Source organism: Sinohyriopsis cumingii, chromosome 4 (genome assembly GCF_028554795.1).
Source record: "Sinohyriopsis cumingii isolate HCF-2022 chromosome 4, ASM2855479v2, whole genome shotgun sequence".
Lineage (NCBI taxonomy): Eukaryota > Metazoa > Mollusca > Bivalvia > Unionida > Unionidae > Sinohyriopsis > Sinohyriopsis cumingii.
The window spans coordinates 60,744,276-60,768,335 of NC_142964.1; the positions used below are offsets into that span (position 1 = coordinate 60,744,276).

Genomic DNA, 24,060 nt, shown 5'->3' on the forward strand with positions numbered 1-24,060 from the left:
GGCACAGAAAGGACACTACAATAGTGCGGACCATAGCTATAGCAAATTAAGCCAATTTTGTTTCCTTTTGATGATGATGCTGCAGCTTGCAGTATTCAGTCATTTGTATATTTTAAAATGATATTCTTTGGGATTTCAAAGCAAATTCACAAACACAATTAACGAATATTGCCGCTATCAACATTTTCATGTACTTTATTTTTTAAAGACCATGGATGTTGAGGGCAGCACAAGTCTTGTCTTTTCGCTGAAGGAGAATTTTCGCGGTTTGGTCGATGCTCTGAAAGTGTTTCAGGTAATATCACAGTTTGCAATATCAGTATTTATTTTATAATACATGTCCATCTTGTGACATTCTTAAACAAAGGACGTTGATTATATATATCTTTGGAATTGAACTTCCAGATATGTCAAAGTTACCAACATCCTCTAAAAGCGGAGGAATTAATTATCATCATCACCATAGGAGAAATACAATGTGCATTTATTAAGTTGGGCACCAGCATATGTGAACATTGCTCTTATAACTGTGAGTGACTGGCAGCTCCATAGTGTAAAACAAATTCAATATAACATCCATTGTCTCTTTGTTGTGAAATATATAACTTTAATGTTGACAATAAAGCAGTAATACCTTCAAATGTGTAGCGGATGAAGTTCAAAATACAAAATTAAAATATAAATGTGTGCATGTTTACACTTGGACACCTATAGCATTTAATTGAAATATTAGCGTTTCATGCCAATAGTATGCATCTGTAGCGTAATCGACAACAATCTTGTATGCCTCCATGCATGATCGTAATCAACAACAATCTTGTACGCCTCCATGCATGATCATTATGAAGAATATGAAACTGTAGCACTTAGTGAGATGTGTAATGAATATAGCCCTAAAGATTAAACGAAATATGTGCATGACAAGATACCGGAGATATATTTCGTGTCAATATGATCTACTTGTAGCGTAATGTCGGCGTAAACTGCAGCAATAGGTTGCGCCCATATAAGATGTTAGATTGGTGTGATGATTTCGGAAACCTTCTGCTGATTTAACATCAAATTAAGTACGGATTTGGGGCATCGAATATTTAGTTTTTGAGCTCCAAGCACTCAAGTTTTACTTCCTATCAAATTATGCGTGTGTCATCCATGAATATAGATTAGACATTGCTGTTATCCGTTTCATTTCACAGAACCATAATGTTAACTTGCTGCATATTGAATCTCGTCAATCCAATACTGGACCAGGGGACAATGAATTCTTTGTGTCATGTGCAAAGCAAGAAGGGAGTCTAAAGGAGGCAATAGATGAACTGCGATCCATATCCAAGACACTTACTATCCATGAATCAGGTATGCAAATACATAATCGTGATACGTATCATCCACGAATCAGGTATGCAAATATGTATCCAAGACACTTGTCATCCATGAATCAGGTATGCAAGAACCTATCCAAGACACGTGTCATCCATGAATCAGGTATGCAAGATGCATATCCAAGATATATGTCATCCACGTATCAGATATGCAAGCACATACCCAAGACACGTGTCATCCATGAATCAGGTATGCAAGGTGCATATCCAAGATATATGTCATCCACGTATCAGATATGCAAGCACATACCCTTTCGAACTATTTTCAATGAGGGTTATTCATGTAAATACCTCTGTTCGCACAATTTCTTATAACACGGGCAATACGTTGTGAAATTATTGAATTCCACCATCGTCATAGTTTCTCCGTTGTTGAATTACCTTGTTAAAGTGTACTAATCTATGCAAAAAAGATTTCATTTGTATCCGCATTTTCTTTTCTCTTTTACAGAATTGTTTGTAGGCCTATTGTCTTGATGATCATTTTAAACGTATATTTTCATTGGTACTTACATTCGTAATGTGGCTCACACAGAGATGACATACATGGAAAGATTTTTACATAAGGTATTTAAATCTGAGTTTTTCTAGCAGCCATCCAATTCAAGAAAATGATACCCACCGAGACGGTATATATTGGATGGTGGAAAGAAATAAGCATGATTCAACTACTTACAAACAAAAGTGTGGGTTCTTCATTTAAAAGAAAAACAAGTTGTAAAATCCAGGCTGTACATTACTGGTTGCATATCATTTGATAAAATGTTAAGCATTACCAGGCAATAAAAAATATGTCAGATTACATGATTAAGCTCCTGTGTAACTACATCTGAGACTTAAAGATTTGAGTAAATATTGCAGCAAATCTACAACAATTAATAAAATAATTTTCTTCAATTTTCGCCGAAAGGGTGTGAAACTGGCTCTGAATAGCGTAACAAGATAAATTTCTGCACAACCAGATTCACCTAGAAAGGTTATGCATGAACCATAACTGGTCTGGTTGACATCAAGCCGTGTGCGGTAAGGCAAGGGAAACAACCCATATTAGGCTGATAGCAATAAGTATAGGTAAATCTGTCTCTCAGCAGATCATCGACATATGGATGTGAAGGCGATCAATAAGGAGTCAAAATTTATTTGGTATTTTTCATGTAATTATCGAAGCCATCAAGCTCATCAGCAAATCACCAATGTTTCAGAGACAGCAAAATTCGGGTCGAAACTTTGGAAAATCTGCTTCTATTGAAATAAGTGTGTATCGCACTCATTAAATAATGTCCTGGTAAATGAATATTCTGATTAAAATACATTAAAACAGATCTTTTGCCAATGTTTTGGTTATAATCCTGATTAAATTTAAAATAACAGTAATATGTTGGTCTTTGCAAGACATCATTAATTGGATATATATATATATATATATATATATATATATATATATATATATATATATATATATATATATATATATATATATATTGGTAATATGTTCATCCTTTATTTTTTTCAAGCGCAGTCGCAAGACAGTCAGGAGAGCCCTTCAGGTAGGTACATAATGCTGTCAAAATACTTTGGTGAATAAATATGTTTTGACGTTATTATCGTGTCGGTTGCGTCCTTTTTTTTAGTAGCGAGATAAAAGCAACTTCTTTACATCTATATTCAAAACGTGCATGACAAAACATACTGATATGACCCAAACCAACCAAAACAAAAGAAACATAAACACAAGCAATTATAACAGAAATTGACAGAAATAATTTCAATATTCGTTCTCCATAGAATATTAGAAAAGTTCGTCATTAAACGTTTACAACGTATGGAGTAGTTCATGCAAATTAAAATAACCAATACGTGGTATGTTATGAAAATTAATTAGTGTGTTGTTACAAAGTAAAAAGCAATCCGTTTTAATATCTATCAAACCTGAATAATAAGAACTACTAAGGTATGGTTTGACAGTTGGCATCAAATAAGTTTCTTTTCTCCATTAAGTTATTATTTATTCGTTAATAATTTGTGGAAAGGAAGGAATTTAAAAATCGCTCCAACATTTGCGTTGATGTTTATTGACTCTTAACAATATGAGATCTTCTGTTCGTGTCTACTGTATATGCTGTCATTTTTTCCTGGTTCATTTCTCTTAGAACCTGTATAAAGGGCTTCGCATTTCAGACATGTGAATTAATCTATTAAAAAGATTCACATTTTGGACGTGGTGCATCTGTAAAGTCGAAACCCATTGCCCGTTCAATTGTAAACATCTTTCCAGTAATAAATATTTAACCATTTTCCATCTAATATATTATTGCATCTACTTGTCTTCGAGACATATAATCTGGTTAGGTCCGTTGTCGGGGGATATGACAGCTATTTCGGCATAGAGTGATGAGTGGTCTTCAATAGATGTTGTAAACCACTCCCTCGTAGCTGAGCCATCTGTCTGCTTCCTGGCTTAAACCTTCCTGGACATCTCTGGTCCACGCTGAACCATTTTCGGACAGAACAGAGTTGTTGTGCAGTCAACATTGTTCGATGGGGCTAGGCAAACCTTTCCAGTGGACTGCAGACTCTGCACATTGCTGTTGATGCGACTAAGAAATTGCTTGGCATGAACGGCATCCGATAAATTGATTAATATATGAATAATTGCATCTACTCGTACCATATTTAGTTACTCGGACCTCTATTCCAAAAGACATTAAATTTAAACTTAATAAGATATTTGTTCCAAATAGCTTAGGTTGACTCCTACTATTAATATTGTTCATTCTTTCCAAACACTTTCACATTTTATCTCCACGTTGAAGTAATTTTTGACATATTTGTACCATCGGAAAGTCATACGTGTTTTGTAGCAAAAGGAACTTTTATGATGGGATTATATATTCACGATTATCTCTCTGTTTGGTCCATTATTTCTTCATAGTATTCTTGATTTTGTGTTGACTGTAAATAATTTGCTGTAGGTCCGCGAGTCTCTGTTATTGTGTAAGTGAGTCATATTCAGATGTTATCACACATGATGCAAGATTAAAGACAATGTTCCCTTTTATATGTTGTAATAGTTATGTACTTCAGCTGATTTTCTATAAACATCAGTAAACATGAAGGTGCCCATGAAAAGAAAACTTATTTATCTCGTATTGGTTGTGAATTTTAAATCTGAATAGTGAAGTTCCTGGAAGACTTATTCTATATAATGTTTATTCCATATTATATGGGTATCATCTAAATATCTCCTCATACCCTTCTGTCAAATAATGCATCGCCCATGTCACCAAGGATTGCGAAGTATATGTTGGTGCCACCTGGATGCTTATATATCCTTTGAAATCCATTTCAAGACCTTTGGATATTGAAACATTGTTACATCCCTTTTGGATGATGCCCAATCAGATAGCAATTGGACATAAAGCTTTTGTTTAAAATGCTTCAAGCACATTATCAGTACAAACCAAATTATTTCTAGTGGCAGAAAGTTCCCAATGAACTGTATTTACTAGCTGAAAACTTCCCAAATACGATATATCATAGAGCATTACATAAGATGTTTAGCGGAGCGACTCCAAAATTGATGTCCTGATAGTATGCTTTTGTATTCATTGTACAGGATATAGTCCAGAAACTTAAACCTTGAATCCATTAATGCAGCTGTAATATGTGTGACGTATATTAAGTCTATATTGTATAAACCCAAAGGAGTCTTAAATGGTATACTCGATGGTACTCGATGGTGTCATATAAAACGTTGATTTAAGGAATCGGTAGGTACTAGGAACTAGAGCTGTATCTTAGAATGTTTAACAAATATATGCCAATGAAATAAGTTTCATAGTGCTAGTTGTTACTCTACGTTTTGAGTTTCTCATATCTTTTTCGTTTGAGCACACGTAGTCAGTCTAATTTTAGAAATACATGCCATATTTTATGGCTCATGTGGCGCAAGCGCGAAAATCAGTAATTATGTATCAATACTGGATAAAAACACTCGTTTAGCGGACAGGAATAACTTAAAAATTTGTTCCCCAGTTAAAATTTGCTATTACTGTTGTTCGAATGATGTTTATGAAATATAAGGAATCGTAGCTTTAACCAAATCAATTTACATTTTACGTTTAATGTAGGTAAACTCTTTCCCTCCTCTCTATATCAAGATTTCTACAAATAAAACATATACTTTTTTATGTTCAGAAGCACTTGTAAAACTAACAACATGCTGTAATATCTCATCTAGATTTGGTATAATTTCTCCTTGCTGATAGCCAGGAATTAACCCATGATGAAAGCGCAATTTCCTAACCAGAGACTTAAACTGATTACAATTTAAACACGACAACAAAAATAAAAACAACTTAGATGTCTTCTACATTGATTTTTTCAACTTCGTTTCTACTGTCTTTTTCGTTTCTACATTGTTAACTCCAGGACCTTTCTGTAGGAATAACTGTTCTGAGCCAACTTCCCACTTACCTCACCAACCTTCACAACGAAATAAAACCTAGTAGCAAGAATTACATTATGTTGGTTTTCTGGTGATATATTCTGTTATTTAGCGGTCTCTTCATCTGTCTGTCTTACGTCTGTTTTTCATCCGTTTCATCTAGTCTGCCTATGTACTTATGTGGTTTCGTGGACAGTTGCTGAAGAAAATATTACCGGAACAGTTGTGTCCTTGCTGGATAACTGTCAGGATCATTCATTGTAAAAACAATCCCGAATAGGTTTTGCATCTGTTTCTACAGCCAGTGCTTAGGCAGTTTCACGTGTACGTGCGATGATTCCGAGATGACCTCGCGTTGATTATGATATATCAGGGTGGTTCCAAATACAATTGGTTGTTTTGATATCCAAGCACTTAATGAGGCCCATCAAGTTACTCATATACAAGTATGCAATAACCATTGTCGATGTGGACAACATACACTAAGAAGCAGAGCCACTGACATCAAAAGATTCTGCCAGTTTCCTAAATGCGGTCGATAGCAAGACTGTTACAAAAATGGATCCTGGTAGAGAATATCTCGAATCTATCTATTGATGTCATGTTGGCAAAACGTCATGTGCGAGTACGTTTTCGGACATGCCAATATGCATTAATACCAAGCTATCGTTCAACGATTTTATCGTACTAATGGTCATTAGTTCGCACAGGAATAGATGATGAGACTAGAAGTGTCTATCAAATGGTTGACACAACTTCCATTAGTCATACCTGCATTAAACAATGAAATCACACGCACGACTGGATTAAGACCAGAGAGTGCAAATTGGCAAAAAATTGTCACTATTACTCAGAGAATGATTCTACAGACAGCGCCGGTGCAACCACACTGGGACAAGTTCGATATTTATATGCAACTGTAGAGTTAGAAGGTGGACAACGTAATGCAACTGATCGATGCATTTACTTTCTCAGAAGTGATTGATACTCAACATGTTATCGATGAAGACTCCAAATTTTGGACCAAACCTTCAAGCCTTGCATTTGTACTAGATGAATTACAAGTTGTTCCAATACATAGGGAACTGTCTCCAGGATTTGTATTAACACGGTAGCCAGTATTACCTGCAAATGCACGATGACTAACGCATAAGTGGTGATTCTATCAGGGAGTATCCTTCGCCTGGTATCAAGTTGGGGCATACTCAGTTTTCAATTAGTTTACCAGATATTTCGTCCTTAAACTTAACAACAACCGTTCTGTTAGCGTTTCTAAATAGCGGGTGATCTTTCTGATACTCGCTGTTATAAAATTCATTGACAAAACCTGACTGCGCCATGTCCGCGTATATGTATGTCATCCATGATGATTTCCATCAACAATGAGTCATTAGTTCGCACAGGTGCACAGCACCTTCACCCGACCCTGACAAAACAGTTTGGTCATGATCAGCACGGAAGAACCAATAAAGGTTGGTTTTGTCAGCGTTAGTTTTGATTTTTTTGATTGTGAAAGGCAACAAGGGCATCATCAAAGATTTCTTCGGATTCGAGGCCGAGCTATTGATTAGCCTTCAAAGTTCGTTTGCTTATTATCACGGGCAATGTCGACTTGAATCCATTTGCGCACATTCTCCATGGTTTTTCCAAATACGGAATTTGTTCTTGAGCTTGAAAAAGTCACTTTCAAAGTCTTTGGTAGCTTTTCACTGATATTACCCCAGTAAATGCAAGCCCAGTGAGTAGTTGCTGAATCTCCAATACATGTATGCAACGTCTGCAAGAATAATTTTACCATTGTGCTTCCTGTGTCGGTTAAGTAACCGAGCAAGATTTTTCTCTGTACAAAGTGAAATATCGATTCTGATTGTTTTATTTCACTCTGCAGTACCAAGTTCGTTCATTATGTCCATGTGGAGACAGTGCCAGCTGATAAAATATTATAAAACAAGCGAACACATTAACAGCAATACTTGGTTAAGTGTTTTAAGTTTCTTCAGTGTGGCTTCGGTAACCTACACAGGAAATTCGATATCACCAAGGTTAAGTTCATCCAGGAGGTGCTGCATCTCTCCTAAGGCTTGAAGCATTTGATGACCTATTTATAAGCTAAAAGAAATCAACACAAAAAGCTTACCACAAAATAGGTCATATCATATTGTATTGACATCATTTGCATATATACACATTAGCCTAAATGTCAGCTAATAATCAAAAAGCAATTTCGTCAGCTATTACTCCTAACTAAAGAAAAACACTATTATAAATAACTCTAAGTGATTGAAATTTCAGAACAAGCTTGTTGTGAAACTCTTTACATGTGATAGTCGTCGAAGAGTATTCAGGAGGATTTACTTTTTCAATTCAAGGAGATTTGTTCAATAGAAAGAGAAAATATCAGGCATTTTCTTATGAGAGTCAGCTAGTTGTACCGTATCTTTTACTTGTATCTGTGCCACTGATGATCGATTCCCCAATGATCAGGAAAATGTCACATATGTTACACAAATAGCTTCAGTTCATCTAAAAGCAGGAAATATGAATGATTTTAATACACTTATATAATGAATTAAGCTAATAAATTCAACAATTAAGTATGGAAAATTACGTTTTTAAAGCAGACAAATATGCCAGTTATTAATTATTACCAATACAATTAAAGGTCTAAACACTTGCACATTTCAAATAATAATTACTTATGATGTACGGGCACCTCTAGACATCTGCATTACCAAATTAGGTTTCTGTTTTATGCATAGTTTCCACCTTTTGCTCCTCAGCGATCCAAATAGATTCAATATCCCAAAAATAATTTGTATATTGTTATTCAAACATATACGTGGTGGGAATAGCAAATCACAGTTGTGTCTAGAGAGGGTAAACATCCCCACGAAACAATTGCAAGTCTCCAAAATGTAGATTTAAAAAAGAATATAGTACTCAATGAATTATATGCACACGAACGACTTAAAATAATTTTAAATATTTTAAACAGATAAAACGACATGCTGAATCTAACAGCAGCCTTGATTCCATAAAGCAGGTATTCTGAGTTATTGTTAATATGATCCTCTGACTGGCAAAAGTCTTGCATGTTTAATTTCGTAGGTGTAGGTGTATAATAAATTGTACCAGAATATGGAAACTATTTACATGGGATCCAGAACATAAAAACATTCAGTCTGATACACTGCATACGCAACGTTTCAAATCTCATGATCAATAATTGTTATCCTGTCAATAGAATTCTGGCAGCACGATCAGTTATTTACTAATATTCAATATCTTTATTTAAAGAGCAAACTCAATCAGGTCACAAAACCTCATTGCTCACAGCTGATAAAACCAAATAGCGAAGACCGTTGCTTAAATGCTTTTTGAGGCGTATATATATATATATAATTTATGGGAAAAATAGACAAATAATTTAATGTGAAGCTTGATTCGTCTCACCACTTCTAGACAAAACTATTTTTACAGTAAATAACTCAAGATAAAATATTTCTTCATGAAAACCGTTAAAACATATTCAGAGAAACTGTCATATGTAAAGACCTCATTTCTCAATAGCAGCAATGTTTGCTAAGTCCCAATCAGTAAGTATAATAACAAAGTTACTCTCATAAATTAGACAACTTTCCAATTAAGATCGCTTTTTTTCTATTGTGAAAACTAGTTTTCTATCTTCACCAAATTTTAATTAAATCTGTGTATCAGAGTGCAAACTGCGCCAATCTTTAAATAAGTATGTACAAATGACTATACAGTATCCCATTAATTTAATTACAGCTTCAGTCCGACCAGCTCTTGATAACATGCTATCAGTAATATAACAACCACTTTAAATTAACGCAATTCATTTCACCAATAAATAAAAACAAATTAAAAATATTATTTCAATGATGTGTTCTATAGTTGACACTAAATAAATATAAATAAAATGCAATTAAATAGCATGAATTCTTGATCCTTATTTAAACTTTTTAAATTATGACTTAAACATATATATTATATTGGATACAACTGGTACGTAACATTATCTGACGGTTGGCAGCATCTGCAGTACTAATAATTGCATAATAGATACAATATAACCACAAGTATACTATAAAATGCCTTGACGCCAGTTTAAACATAAATGCCAGTCCCTCACTGAGTTATAGATTGTGTTACTGCTGTATCCAAAAAATAAATTTGGTCCCACCTTCATATTATTTGCCGTATGTGCAATAGTCATTAAAAAACATGTCACTAACAACCAAAACTGGATCTGTATGACGAGATGAATAACAGTCGAACAGCTAAGCGTATCCTACTTTCTAACCACTTGCTCTCATTTTTACAAAGACAATCCTGTCCCTGTATGTCATGTTTCAAACATTATCTTATATATCTTGCCTTTTGAATGTTGTCCATTGTTTCTATATAGCTTAACACAGTTTTTAACAAAGAACATTTGCTGAATGGAATAATGTGGTATTGTATAATGTCCGAGGAGAACCTTACCTGTATTCAGTTTATGTGTTTTAACATGCTCCCTGCAGAGATTAATTATAGAACCGTTACCGCATAGCGTTGTCGTTTAAAATGTTTCAAGTAAACGTGCTAGTTATCTATCAAAGCATTTTACGTAATTTTCGTTCAAAGTTTTGAGAGCAAAAAGTTTAAAGGATCTCTATTTTTATACTCTATTATTTTTACTTTTCTCCAAAATCATGTTAAATTTAGCTGGGTCTTTCTTCGAAGGGATTGATTCTTTTCATTGTACTTCTACTTTCTGTTTCACAAATATGGGATGATAATATAAAGTTCATAGTTTGTGTAAGTAGACGAGCTTTGTTGTGGCTGTAAATGTCTTTCAAGAAGATGGTCACGAAAATCGAGTATTTTGTCTACCCGATCAAGTTTATGACTAGGAAATTAACACTTTCTGGATGCCCAACAGGTAACTGTATTTAAATCACTTAATGAGTATTTCATAACATTTATCATTGATATACAATTTCCATAATTATTATATTAAGATCACCCCATCCTCCCTCTTCAAATTCCCAATATGACCATTATATTGACATATATTCCAAATTACAAGCAATTTTTAGTATAAGAATAATGCCCCTTTTGTCGGTCCCCTTTCCTTCTCTCTAACCTAGAGATAAGTATAGCAAGACATAATCTTGTTCTGCTTATCTCCTCTTGCCTATTGACAACTAGAGGTGGTTCCAGAGGATATTCTCCTGTATCTTGAGGATACCCTGGAGGAGAGCCTCTAAGACCCAAAAGTTGTTTTTCCAAGCAACATTGTAAAAAGAGATCAAGACATGAAGCATAATAGAATAATTATTTCAAAATGAGGTGACATAAATCTTAGTAAAGAGCTGTTTGAAAAGCTGTGTCAATGGCATCCATGTTCATAAAGTTTTAAAAATAAAAAACAACGGTAATGATTACAAGCTCTGCTAATTCATCAGCATTATTTTTCTACATCATGTATACGCTGTTTTGTCGCTCACTAAAATTTGATTCCGATAGATTGAAAATGGTGTTACGATTATATTCTTGGAGAGGCAATATCGTGAAGAGTCTAAAAGTTATGTCCTCATAAAAATACATTTCTCAACATACCTTTCTAGCATTACCGGATCACTGTTATATTTTCTATCCTAACTATATAATTCTTTTAGTGTCCAAACAAATCTTAGACGATTTATTAGTTAATTTGGTTTTTGCAACTTGATGTTGATTTTTCCCATGATTTTTAAAAGAATTAAAATGCCGTTATTAATAACATTTTAACAATATTTAATGTGGTATAAGCTTTATTAAGGTCTAATGTAAAATACTTTAATTTTTATCATGTTAAAATAGTTTCATTTCATTAGGTCCCTTTCATTCACTTCGTTTCGTAAAGGTGCGTTCATTCTAAATTGTAGATGCATTGGATCTTATAGAAAAGACACGAAAAGTTCAGCCATTTAATTTAAAATCGATTCAATATATTTTCTTAAAATATTAATTAGCATTGAAATAATTGGAATCATTTTTGAAAAGTCGCCTTAATGGTAATTCACTGACGGTGTAGAAAACAGATGTAACAAACGATGCAAATTTCGCGTAACAAGATTTTAAAAGCACAAACACATCTTGCACCAAACGTTTTATATACTTATTATCGCTACTACCATAATATTTGTATGAAATTCTTTATGTGAAGCAGACAGCGATGTAATGTACAGAATGATAGGAAACATTAGCGTGACACAAATTTGGTATTGCATTCTGTTGCCATAAAATGCCTTTGTACTATAATCTCAATGACAGTTGTACTGTATGACAGACACATGCACCTCAAGGATAAAACAAACTTCAACGTTAATTTGATTTAGTTCCTGTTATAGTTACTGATCTCAGAGTATGCTAATTGTAACTCTGTAACTTTAACTTATGTAATTTGTTAGCTAGAAAGTCTACATTGTGTGTTTTTCTCCTTTCATTGGCGATCTAGTACCATAATGTAGCATCCACGTCCGATCTTTGTGACTGACTGCAGCAAGTTCCTCTGTTATTGTATTGTATTTAATAAAACTGTAGGAACATCAGCATATATAGAATATTCTTTGCCTTCCATAATGTATATTGCGAGCATGTGAATTCGAATAAGGATGCTTTGGAAGTTGTTATAGTTATGTTGAGCACTTAGATTACCGTTACAAGTAAATCTACTGTAGCGTTAGTACCTCTGGAAATACTTCTTAACCAAGTAGGAAGGATATCTTCCATTGGATATATCTCCTTTCTATATTTGATTCATTTCTATCCTTTCTTGACCTTTTCTCTTTCTCCACAATATGAACATACATTTATTAGTGTATTATGAATAAATGGAGAGATGGCATCAAAGGTTTAAAATAAACCCAAGACAGAACAAGATATTAACAAAACTTTCCTTCATTTTTCATACAATGACAGCTTCAACAGAAGAAACTATTTACAGTAATAAAATGAAAGACAAATTTGTCAAAATATTCTGTCTTAAATTATTAAAAATCTTCAAATTCTTTTAAACACTGTAGTAAAAAGTCTTGCTTTGAGTGGGTATGGACAATAGATGTCGGTACCTTTATTTCTAAAACCAGCAGTAAAAGCAGCAGCAGCATTATCAATATTGTATGTTAGGTTCTGCGTTTAAATGTTTAGCAGGATACTGTGGTCGTAGTTCATAAGTGTTTTCAGCTAAAACACCAGTTCCACATAAGCCCTGTCTTCAAATCTATAAAATATATTTAGATAAAGGATAATTAAATCATAAGGTATTACCGAATCGTCTGGGACATGTGAAAGGTAAATTAGAAAACAATATCTTTTTAACTGACGACTGTGTCCTGAATGACATTATCTCAATCAATTTTAATAAGACAAAGGCGATGCTCCAGCTTGCACCAGGAGAACATTACGTAGAGCCTACCATCACAGTAAATGGCTAGACCCACCAGGCAATGGACACGTTCGTCTGTCTCTGCAGTACATTGTCACATGCAGTCTCCATAATTGAGGAAAACAACTCCAAAACTATTAAAACAAGTGTTGGCTTTTGCAGGCTACGTGTAACTGTGTGTGACCGCAAAGTCTCTGTCCCCAAAGATACCTTAAGGTCTATAATATCGCTGATTACTTGTGAAACCTGTATGTTGTTCATTCGCCATATCAATACGTAGAACCATTTTCACATGGGCTGCCTTAGAAAACTAATGATGATGAGGTGGCGGGACAATGTCGCAGAGACTGGGGTTCTAATACATTCAGGTATTCCAAGCATGTACACTCTACTGATGAAATTATACTTGAGATAGACAGGCCACGCCACCAGGATGCCAGAAGAGTGACTACCAAAGAAGATCTTCTACGGGGAGTTGAAGGACGGAAAGTGATCTCAGGACGGTCAGAAAAAAAAGTTTCAAAAATTCCATGAAGATATTGCTGAAAATGTTTAGCATCGAAGCTTTGTCTTGGAATGATCTCACACAGGATCGCTCCATATGGTGGAGTCTCATCCATTCTGGAGCTGCTGACGGAGGAAAATTGCAGAAGCAGTGGAGCAGTGCGAGCAGCGAAAATCTCAGAACTGCTGCTCGTCTTATATTGAGCAAGTATACCCAAGTGGCATCTCCCGTAAAGCGTGTGACCGACAGTTACGAGCACAACTTTGCCTGTCCAGCCACACATGTACTCACAGAAACCAAACCAGCTAGTGATGTGATGGTCATCGTCGAACTCAATGGACGAACAACAAAATGCTTAATAGTTCAAGCAAAATTTCTTAGAGACAGATCTGCCATCGCACAATCTCCTCCAATCTAGGTCTGTATGGTTCACACATATATGAAAAAATATGATTGACAACAGAATGGCATCCACTTTAAATCTCTACGTCTCTAGTATTTATGAATGCCTATCGGAGCTCACCGAGTTCACATTGTGACAATTCCTGCTTCTGGGATCTCCAATGTCTTATCCTCGTATACTCTTGGTTTTCACAATTGTGTTTCTTGCTTTTCTTATGTTGTAATCTCGTCATTTTTCTAGAAATTCTGTAAAAGAACTATTACAATTTTGCTCAGTATTTAGGGAGAGTATTTTGAAGAACTAAAAGATAGATAAACTAATTAATTATCACAAATGCGCTCTCAAATCATGATAGGATAGAATTTTTCAACTTGTAAATTGTATTTGAATTGATCAGGGTAATATTTCTCTTATTTTGACATTTTGCTAATGCTTAATGATTTATTTATGGTTCACGGACTTGAATTGCGCCAGTGATTACTGATCTTCAGTAAGTGTTTCTGATGCTCATTTCCATCAAAATACATAGCCATCATTTCAAAAATATGTGAATAATAATAGTAACAACAAAATAAGTCGCACTAATTGAAAATAGATGAGTAGGACGAAAAGAACGATGCGGAGGAGGATGTGCCACGTTATTAAAACTGATCAATGTAACAACAAACTCTCCGGAAGATTGTAATTCCATTTAAAACCGCTCTCTTTTTGAATGTCAAAGAGCGGTATCACACTCAGCTGTTTTGAAGTTTATATCAGGTACGTTTTTGCTATGCCGCATTTCTGTTCTTGGGTTGATCAATGGTGGGCTACAGAGAGGGACGCAAATTTTTAATGAAGATAAATATTAATAACGCCTTGCAACGTTGTAATATTCCGGCATTAATATGATAACATAGCTAATATCTGCTCTACGTTGATAAAATACGTTACAATTGTGCTACCAAGATAGTTTTCTACTATCATTTATGTCATAATGAAAACATTGCATGACATCTAATGTTTAAAAGAAACTGTGAGAAATTAAACCATAACCGGATGACCAACTACTTTAGTGTTAAAACAGTGCATATTTACAGTCTAATTAACATTTCTTTACCAGTTTGGAAAGTAAGAAAATGACCTTTCAATGCAAAGAGCGGCTTAACATTATTTCTACAACAATCTGAAACCTGGCTTCTTAAGGCACGTACATTCTTCATAGCAGTCGTCTTTAAAGCAGGTTTGCACATGGTTATATATAATTTTAATATTGCATTATATTTTATTTTATTTTATTTATCTCTTTGACAGTGCCCTGGTTTCCAAAAAGGAGAGACGAAATTGACCAGCTTGCCAATAACATTCTTACACAAGGGGAGCGCCTTCAAGCCGATCATCCAGTAAAACGCTTTGTTTATCTATTTAAATGTGTCATACATCTAAGAGGTGTGGTAATAATACCACAGACCAGGGTATATACTGATAAGTCATCTACAGTATTTAGCGTTATAAACGAATATGCCTTCATAAAGCCTTGTACGTGAGAAGTCGATGCATTAACATTATCTAAACAATCGTGATAATCTTAAAGACAATCACTATGCATGTCGGGTGCATAATTGCAACTTCACGTTACGGGTCAAATGAGTCTCGAAAATGTCTCTTACATGTGTTTCATTCAGCATGACCATATTGGAACAGAAAAATAATATCATAAAAGATGAGCCTCACATAACCACGTGACCATATTGGAACAGAAAAATAATATCATAAAAGATGAGCCTCACATAACCACGTGACCATATTGGAACAGCAAATTAATATCATAAATGACGAGTTTCATACATAAAACAAGGAGGTAATACTTCTAGTATGTACATGTATTCGACGGGGACATTGTTTATAACATATGCACCTGTGCATATCATTATGAACTTTAACCTTATCCAATTTACATAATAATATTTTGTCAGCGCACTATAAGGGTATTATGTTAGATATGGTAAGCTTAGCAGAAACTGTTCAACTGTCTTTTAATGTAAAGATGCATTTAATATATATCCCATAAGTTAACGTAGAGGTTCTCGCTTTTCAATACTTTGCACTCTAAACTCTTCCATATTTCGAATTATTGTCATTTCCTCACTCACCCTTATGTTGCAATTTGTAAAATGTACCATCATCACCTTTGAAAGCATTTTATTTAGTAAAAATGTTGACATGATTAATACTTTTAGCAAATACATTAAAAATTGCAATTGAAGACAGCAATTTCCTCTGATTATTTTCCTATAGGAAAGACTTTCTATGCCTTTATGTTTAGAGTGCTAGAAGAGTTCTGAATGGAGAGCTGGTTGGCCCTTTATATTAAATATTGATGCAATCAGCAGCATTAAACAATGTTCATTTTAAAATTAAATCATTCTTATAATACGATATTAACAAAGTTAAGGTACTCTCAGTTCTAATTTTACTTTAAATTATACACTATGAACATATATTCCTTTTTCTTTAATCTCAAAATTTCCTACTGCAAACGCTAGTGGAAATATATTATGGACATATATTCCATTTTCTTTAATCTCAAGATTTCCTACTGCAAACCCTAGTGGAAGATACTTGTAAAAAAATTAAAGGTTGATGACATCAATTTTTTTCAATTTCAGGGTTTTCTTGAAGAAAACTACAAGGCGAGAAGAAATCAAATTGCCGAGATAGCTAACAATTACAAATTGTAAGTCCCTTGTTTTCATTTACCGCCTGATCATAGGTGAAAGACATGGTTACCTTTTCCACAATCAGTGTGATAGTATGCGGTTTTAACGTTTAGTCAACGAAATCTTTTTCTTCATCGCAACGGACCATGGGCTGCATCTATAGCTTTGAAATTCATCAAAAGCAAAAGTATTAAAACATATATATTATATTTTACCGCCCAAAATGTTTTTAATTTCATCAATTTCATGACTGAATACTTTAAATGGTTTTCTTAGATTACTATAAATTGTAAATTGTAACATTTATTTAGCAAACTTATCAATTCATACATGTTCCCTTTTAGAAAGGAAACCAGCATTTGATATATAATTTTCACAATTATTCTTTCGGAATGGTCCAAGAGCCAGTATAATTAATTTTATCATCTCGAAGTTATCTTCCCTTTAAACAGACTATGTCCTATACTGGCAATTAACCATATCTTGTGATGTAAGTCTGAACATGTTTTATTATAATTCACTTTATTTTCATTATGAAATCAATTGTGCATTTACGAAGATACGAAGGAGACTGCAATTTAACGAACCATAAATTAGTATACAAGGATACGTCTCATGTTTATATAAACACTCACATTTGTCGTTCTTTCTTTTGTATGTCCCGGCTGCCAAAGAAGAGATCGGGAGTTCCATACTCGAGACGTAATCCCAATTTTTAAAAAGAAAAATCATTTTTATAATTTTTGTCAAACCTTCTTTAAAACAAACTCATCCCATACTTTCTTCTTTTTACAACTTTTTCCCGTCCTAGAACGGTCAATTAAACCCGTATGTTAATAAGTGCTTTGAGTGAATATATTGTCTAGTCAAGTGGTGCCAAATCTGAAGTGTACATTTTCAAGGTTTCGCTGTATTGTGGTATTGCCTGGATTCTACATTTGCGTCTGCTGTTTCTTTAAATGGTATGAACTTATGGAAGACTGATACATTATTTTCTCTTTCTCTCAATTTTTAGTGGTCAGCCAATCCCAAGAGTCACGTACACAGAAGAGGAAACTAACACATGGTAAGTAAAGGGTAGATCATGTGTACGTAAATTATTTGGATCTTTAATACATCTGAACGATTATTTATTCGGACAGTCATCTATCTTGACAAAATCAACATGTCCCAGGGAATCAATTCTACGTTCGTACCGTTTTAAGTGGTAGCTACAGTAGTATTTCATCCATCACAGATCTGTGGCTGTCATTTCTAATTATGCTACATAGAAATATATCTTAAATAACTTAAGCTGCTTAGAATTTGTGATTTTTCTTGTTTTTTGGAAATTATGCCAACAAAGAAAGAAATGTGTGGTGTGTGGGAAAGAATTGTATCAAGAGAAGCTGATTTTGAAGATCTGCGCTAACATGATGAGACATCCAATACCTATAATGTCTTTTACTGACTGAGTAACAGTTCCATTCCGTACCATTTCTAATCGCTCAGTTTCTTATCATACAATTCTAAGTTCGTACCGTTAATGTCGTCAGTTTCCTATTCAACTCCGTTCCATTCCGCAAAGTTTAAAAGTAGTTCACAGTATTTGGCTGCCTGAAGTTATATATATATATTTATATATATATATATATATATATATATATATATATATATATATATATATATATATATATATATATATATATATATATATGTGTGTGTGTGTGTGTGTGTGTGTGTGTGTGGTTTTCTGCTCTAATTCAACTTCAACAAAGGAAAACAGTGTCTCGAAAATTCTTTTGAAACGAGTATAAGTTGTAGACATTAAAAATAACCCTAAAGTATCATTTTACGATACCGGTTTGAGTACTATTTGGTATCAAACCGTACCGTATAATATGTTGTTTAACGGTCTTCTTCATCGCACTGCTCCGTCTTATTACATTATTCAACCATGTTTGTATCTTACCGTTTGAGTACAATACCCCCATTGCATTTTAAAAATGTTTAAAAGATGTTAAAAATCATGAGGATATCCACTTTCCGCTGGTGGCTACTGTAAACCTACTTCACAGATGCTATTTAGTCTCCTGCAATTCGCAGGATTACTGCATCCATCAAGTCAATAGTTTTTTTTAAATTAGATTTAAAGTATGAAATCATGCAATCATATGTGCATGAACATAATTTTGTTTTAAATTAGATTTACATTGTCAATAATATTTGCATGACCTTATTATTATATCTAACTGAATTTGTTTCAGATTTATGAATTCAAATACGCACGAATATATTGTTGTTTTAAATCAGATTTATAGTGACGGATTCATGAAATTAAATTGCTACAAAAATGTTTCAAGCTTCTAAACTCCAAAGTTAAGTAGCTGCAAGAAAATTATGTTTACAATTTCTGAACTGCAAATATTATGACTGAGCACGCTGAAAACATCTAAGAAACGAATATCATCACTACTGAATATCATCACTAATGAATATCATCACATCACTATTGAATATCATCACTATTGAATATCATCACATCACTATTGAATATCATCACTATTGAACAGATAATCATGCATATTTACATATACCTAAAATAGTTTAACTTTTTCCTTTTTAATATGTTACACATGTAAATACCATCGAGTTTGCACCAGTTTAGTTAACATAAGGCCTTTACTTTTGCACTGGGAATAGCGACTTATAAATTTGTACAGATTTTCTGTAGGAAATGAATACGTCGTTCTAATAAACACTTTGTTGATTTCTACAATTACATGACAACTGCGGTAAACAATGAACATGTACTAATTGTCAGCTAAACAGCTCATTTAAATTGTGTTGATTGTCGACAGAAAAAAAACAGTGCATGTTCTAACTGCATTTCATATATTAAAATAGGCTTACTGTGATATGTATCTTTCGCAGGCGTACAGTCTTCACGGAGCTAAGAAATCTGTACCCAGAACATGCCTGTCGTGAGTTTAACCAGAACTTCCAAATTCTGACCGATAGCGGTATATATACGGCGGACAATATTCCACAGCTTGAAGATGTTTCCAACTTTCTAAAGAGTAATGGCTAGTTAAATATGTGCATAATACACATGTCAGCTTTTAGACCTACCATTGGAAATGGATTAATGCAAGCATCATAATCATCCTTTCTTACAAACTACCAAGACCACCTAACTGTCCTTCGAGGCTGAGTTGAGTTTCCATAGAGTTAAGAGGTCAAAGCGAAACTTTTCCATATCATTCGTGGAGAAGGCAGCTTTCTTTAGAGATATGAAATATATATTGTGTGTGTGTGTGTGTGTGTGTGTGATTTAGATTTTTTAACGTAGATTTGAAAATGTTTCAGTCATATAGCTCTGATGTTTGCAGTGTTACATTTCATAGTGATCTCTAAAACTGTGGCACCATGCTGCAGACATTTAGTATCATGTCTCACCCAGTCACATCATCCTGACACCAGGCCCACCAAGCCAAACACCAACTGCTTAATGCTGAGTGCCACGCAAGTTTTATAAGTCTTTGGTGTGACTCGGCCGGGATACGAACTCGCGACCTCCAGTACCGTGGGAACGCTCTAACCAATTTGGCCACCATATAGGTCAAAACTACAACTACTACTACTACTACTACTACTACTAATAATAATAATAATAATAATAATAATAATAAGAAGAAGAAGAAGAAGAAGAAGAAAAAGAATATATTGTTAGTTGGGAAGCTCAGCAACACCTTATCTATCTTGAGATCGATTGGTATGCTAATGACATATGCGACTTAGTTTGCGAGTAAATAATTATACCTGAAAATTATACAACTTATATCTGATATTTCAGATCGCACTGGGTTCAGACTAAGGCCCGTGGCAGGACTTATGTCAATTCGGAACTTTCTGGCTGGACTTGCATTTAGGGTTTTCCATGCCACTCAGTATCTTCGCCATCCTTCTCAACCCATGTACACTCCAGAACCGTACGTATTTCATCCCAAATCTACCTGTATTACCACTGTTAATGAAACACCCGTGTTTTAAGGTCATTCAAGGAACAGGCAACATTTAATCTTCATGAGAATATGTTCTTTATCAAACATAGTAATGTACCATTATAGTATTATTCCACTAAAGGAATTTGCAATAAAACCTTTACTTGAATACAAAATAGTATTTATTCCCAAAATAGTTATTGTTGGAAAGAGATACATTGATGAAGAATTAAAATATGAGACAAACTGTCAAGAAATATTTTTAAATTTGTTTTTCATGTTCGGCATTACCCTGATAAGTTCGATCAATTGGGAGACAATCAAATCATCTTTTTAGTTAAAATGTATAAGAATCGGTTGATCTTTTATAATTCCGAGAACACGATGGGAGTCCAAGCGAAGTCAAGCGCCGAATAATGGGCATCTGGTTCATCTACATTCTACTGTAGTAACAATGCACATAAACAGTATCGACCCTTACTGTAAATAATAATAATAATAATAATAATAATAATAATAATTCTTTATTTAACGAGGGTAACTCAATAAGAATGCAGATGTATCTAGTCCCCATAGGTGTCGCTCTGTTACTTTCTAACAGGAGCAATCAATTGATATGACAGTACATTACTCTGAACATAATCAATCATTTTGAAACAAAAGACAGATAAGCATGCACAAAGACTAAATCAGGTGAAATAAAAACAGGAATTATAAAAAATATGAAGACATGTAGAAATATATTAAAATAACGCTTTACATTTTTTATAGATATTTTCTTTGAAACTCTCAACAAATATGGCTGATGTCACTGACATAGGCGAAGAATTTCATATCTTTGTTCAAGAATATTTAAAACTGCATCCAAATTGTTCGGTATTGGGTGTTTGAAATTCCAGGTGGCCACTTTTGGTCAAACTTACAGCGCATGGCCCATGATACTCACCAAATTGTTATCTCATGTATTGAGCCATCTAGCAGTCTATACATTTGTTAAGAAGTATTGCTTTCTAAACGTTTCTTCTGTTATTTATTTGAAGCCATTTCAGTTCACGATAAAGAATACTAGATAGTGCGTCAAAAGTAGCATCACAATGTAATGCGATCTGTTTTTCCGTCTACCTGAATTTTAAGGCAGTTACTACAGATTATTAAACAACAGTCAGTAACTGGTTAATTCTAGGAACTAATGTACATTATTCACGTGTAGGTAAATATTTCTTAATATTTCTTTAGAAAAGATATTTTACCTGCTACAGATTTACAGGCAGTAATCAAGGTGTACATTCCTTACGTATACTGCAATTAAATCACTGTACCTTTAGTATACTTCCTATTATTATGATTACCATTTTCATTAAAGTGAGCTGTATGTATCACTAGATATGTGCATACACTTTTAAATTTTACCATTATCGTGAAAAGAATATAAAGGTTTTCTCAATTTTCATGAAAAGATCTTCCATAATAATATGTATTTGATGACGTCGGTAATGATCCGTATTTGATGACGTTCGTAATGATCTGTATTTGAGGAGTTCCGTAATGATCTGTTTTTGATTACTTCCGTAATGATCTGTATTTGACGATGTAAGTAATGGTCTATATTTGATGACTTTCGTAATGATCTGTATTTGATCACTTCTGTACTTATAGGTTACTGTATTTGTATGGGAAAATATGAACGAGTTTTTCGGATAGAAATACTGCACGACCATGGGAGTGCAGTATATCCATCCAACAAAATGAGTTCATATTTTCCCCATACAAATGCAGTAACCTTTTCATTATTACATGCTCTTTTTTTATCCGTTTACTTTACATTGTCAGAATCGTTCAGTATTTTACGATATTGCACAACTTCATATTGCACTCACGCGCAGGACACGTGTGCCCAATAGTTTATTAGGAACTACTTTGTAAACAAATCATGTACACTACTGTAACAGACGCTTTACTTTTTGGTTGATTAAATTTGTTTCTGATGAACCAAAGTAGATGTTTCGTGGACTGTCACATACCAGCTGCTTCGCTACATTTCGCGTTAACTTTTTTGATACAATGTTTCGGATTTTGGCGATAGACGCCAAAATTTCATAAAATTGCTTGGAATATATCAAGCAACTGCACCCCCAATGCTTAAAGACTCCAATGTGCACGAAGGAAACTATATACCTATTTTTCTTCTCCCTACATCATCCACACTCTTTGAGAAACTGATTGCTAAGCAATCAGGTTTTCGAAAGAGTCATTTATGCCAAATAGTTGTAACAAAACTCGCATATTGTTGGCTGTTGGAAATCAGCAAGGGAAACCGAAGATATGCTATTTATTGATTTCAGAATGGCTTTTGATTTATGCAATCATGATGCCATCTTACTAAGCTAATATGTAACAGGAAGCAAATATGTTCAGTCTAACTCAACGGAGGTCAATCGTGGTGTTCACCAGGGTACTATTTTATGTTTATTGTTATTCCCGTTTTACATAAACGACTTTCCCCTATGAACAGATCACACGAGCACAAACATTTTTGCAGATGTTGCTACTATAACTGCTTTAGGTAGTGAGTGGTGACACTAATTACTGTATATTCCGATATAAGAAATATTGATATGTGGTCAAAACAAATTAGAATGGTTATAAAAATGTCCTACTAGTCTGATTAAAAATATATAGCACCTCCGATGAACTTATAAATCTGACAATAAATCGTAAACTCATTGGAAAATGTTAAAGAATAAAAACTAGTAGGAGCTGTAGATGAAAGTGATTTAAAGTGGGACAAACATATCATCTATACTGGTATATTGAGAATTATATATCCTCCTTAGAAGTCACACGAATCAATGACCGAGTTATATTTACTATGATTATTATTTTCTAGAATTCAGTTTTTTTTTAAAATTCGTAATACAAAAATGTTACTTGTTAAAACTCAGAGAGTTTAAGTAGAAAAGTGTATTTCTTCTTGCTAGTTTTCCTCAAAGACGTTTCCCTCCGAGTGATCTTGTTTCCTTCTTTCAAATGAACTTTATTTGCAATTTCAACTAACTAAATGGTTGCATGCCGTACGCAAACACCTCTGATTTCTACCTATGTTACAATTTACCCTATATTCATATTTTACTGCTTCTACCTCAACAGTTGCTTTGAAAAGCCCAAATCCAAGTTGTTGTTGGCTGATAAAGATAGGTTGCTGTATT

The 24,060-nt window shown here is 34.0% G+C and overlaps 1 protein-coding gene across 1 annotated transcript in view; it reads left to right on the forward strand.

Annotated features, from left to right (window-relative positions):
* Positions 1-211: 211 nt before the first annotated feature.
* LOC149801268 (tryptophan 5-hydroxylase 1-like) overlaps positions 212-24,060 on the forward strand; it is a 31,184-nt gene continuing 7,335 nt past the window's right edge. The window contains exons 1-7 of the mRNA XM_089956782.1: positions 212-295; positions 1,197-1,356; positions 15,466-15,554; positions 16,821-16,888; positions 17,887-17,937; positions 19,785-19,930; positions 20,707-20,842. Of these exons, the coding sequence (XP_089812908.1) occupies positions 212-295; positions 1,197-1,356; positions 15,466-15,554; positions 16,821-16,888; positions 17,887-17,937; positions 19,785-19,930; positions 20,707-20,842 (734 nt within the window). The remainder of the gene's footprint in view (positions 296-1,196; positions 1,357-15,465; positions 15,555-16,820; positions 16,889-17,886; positions 17,938-19,784; positions 19,931-20,706; positions 20,843-24,060) is intronic.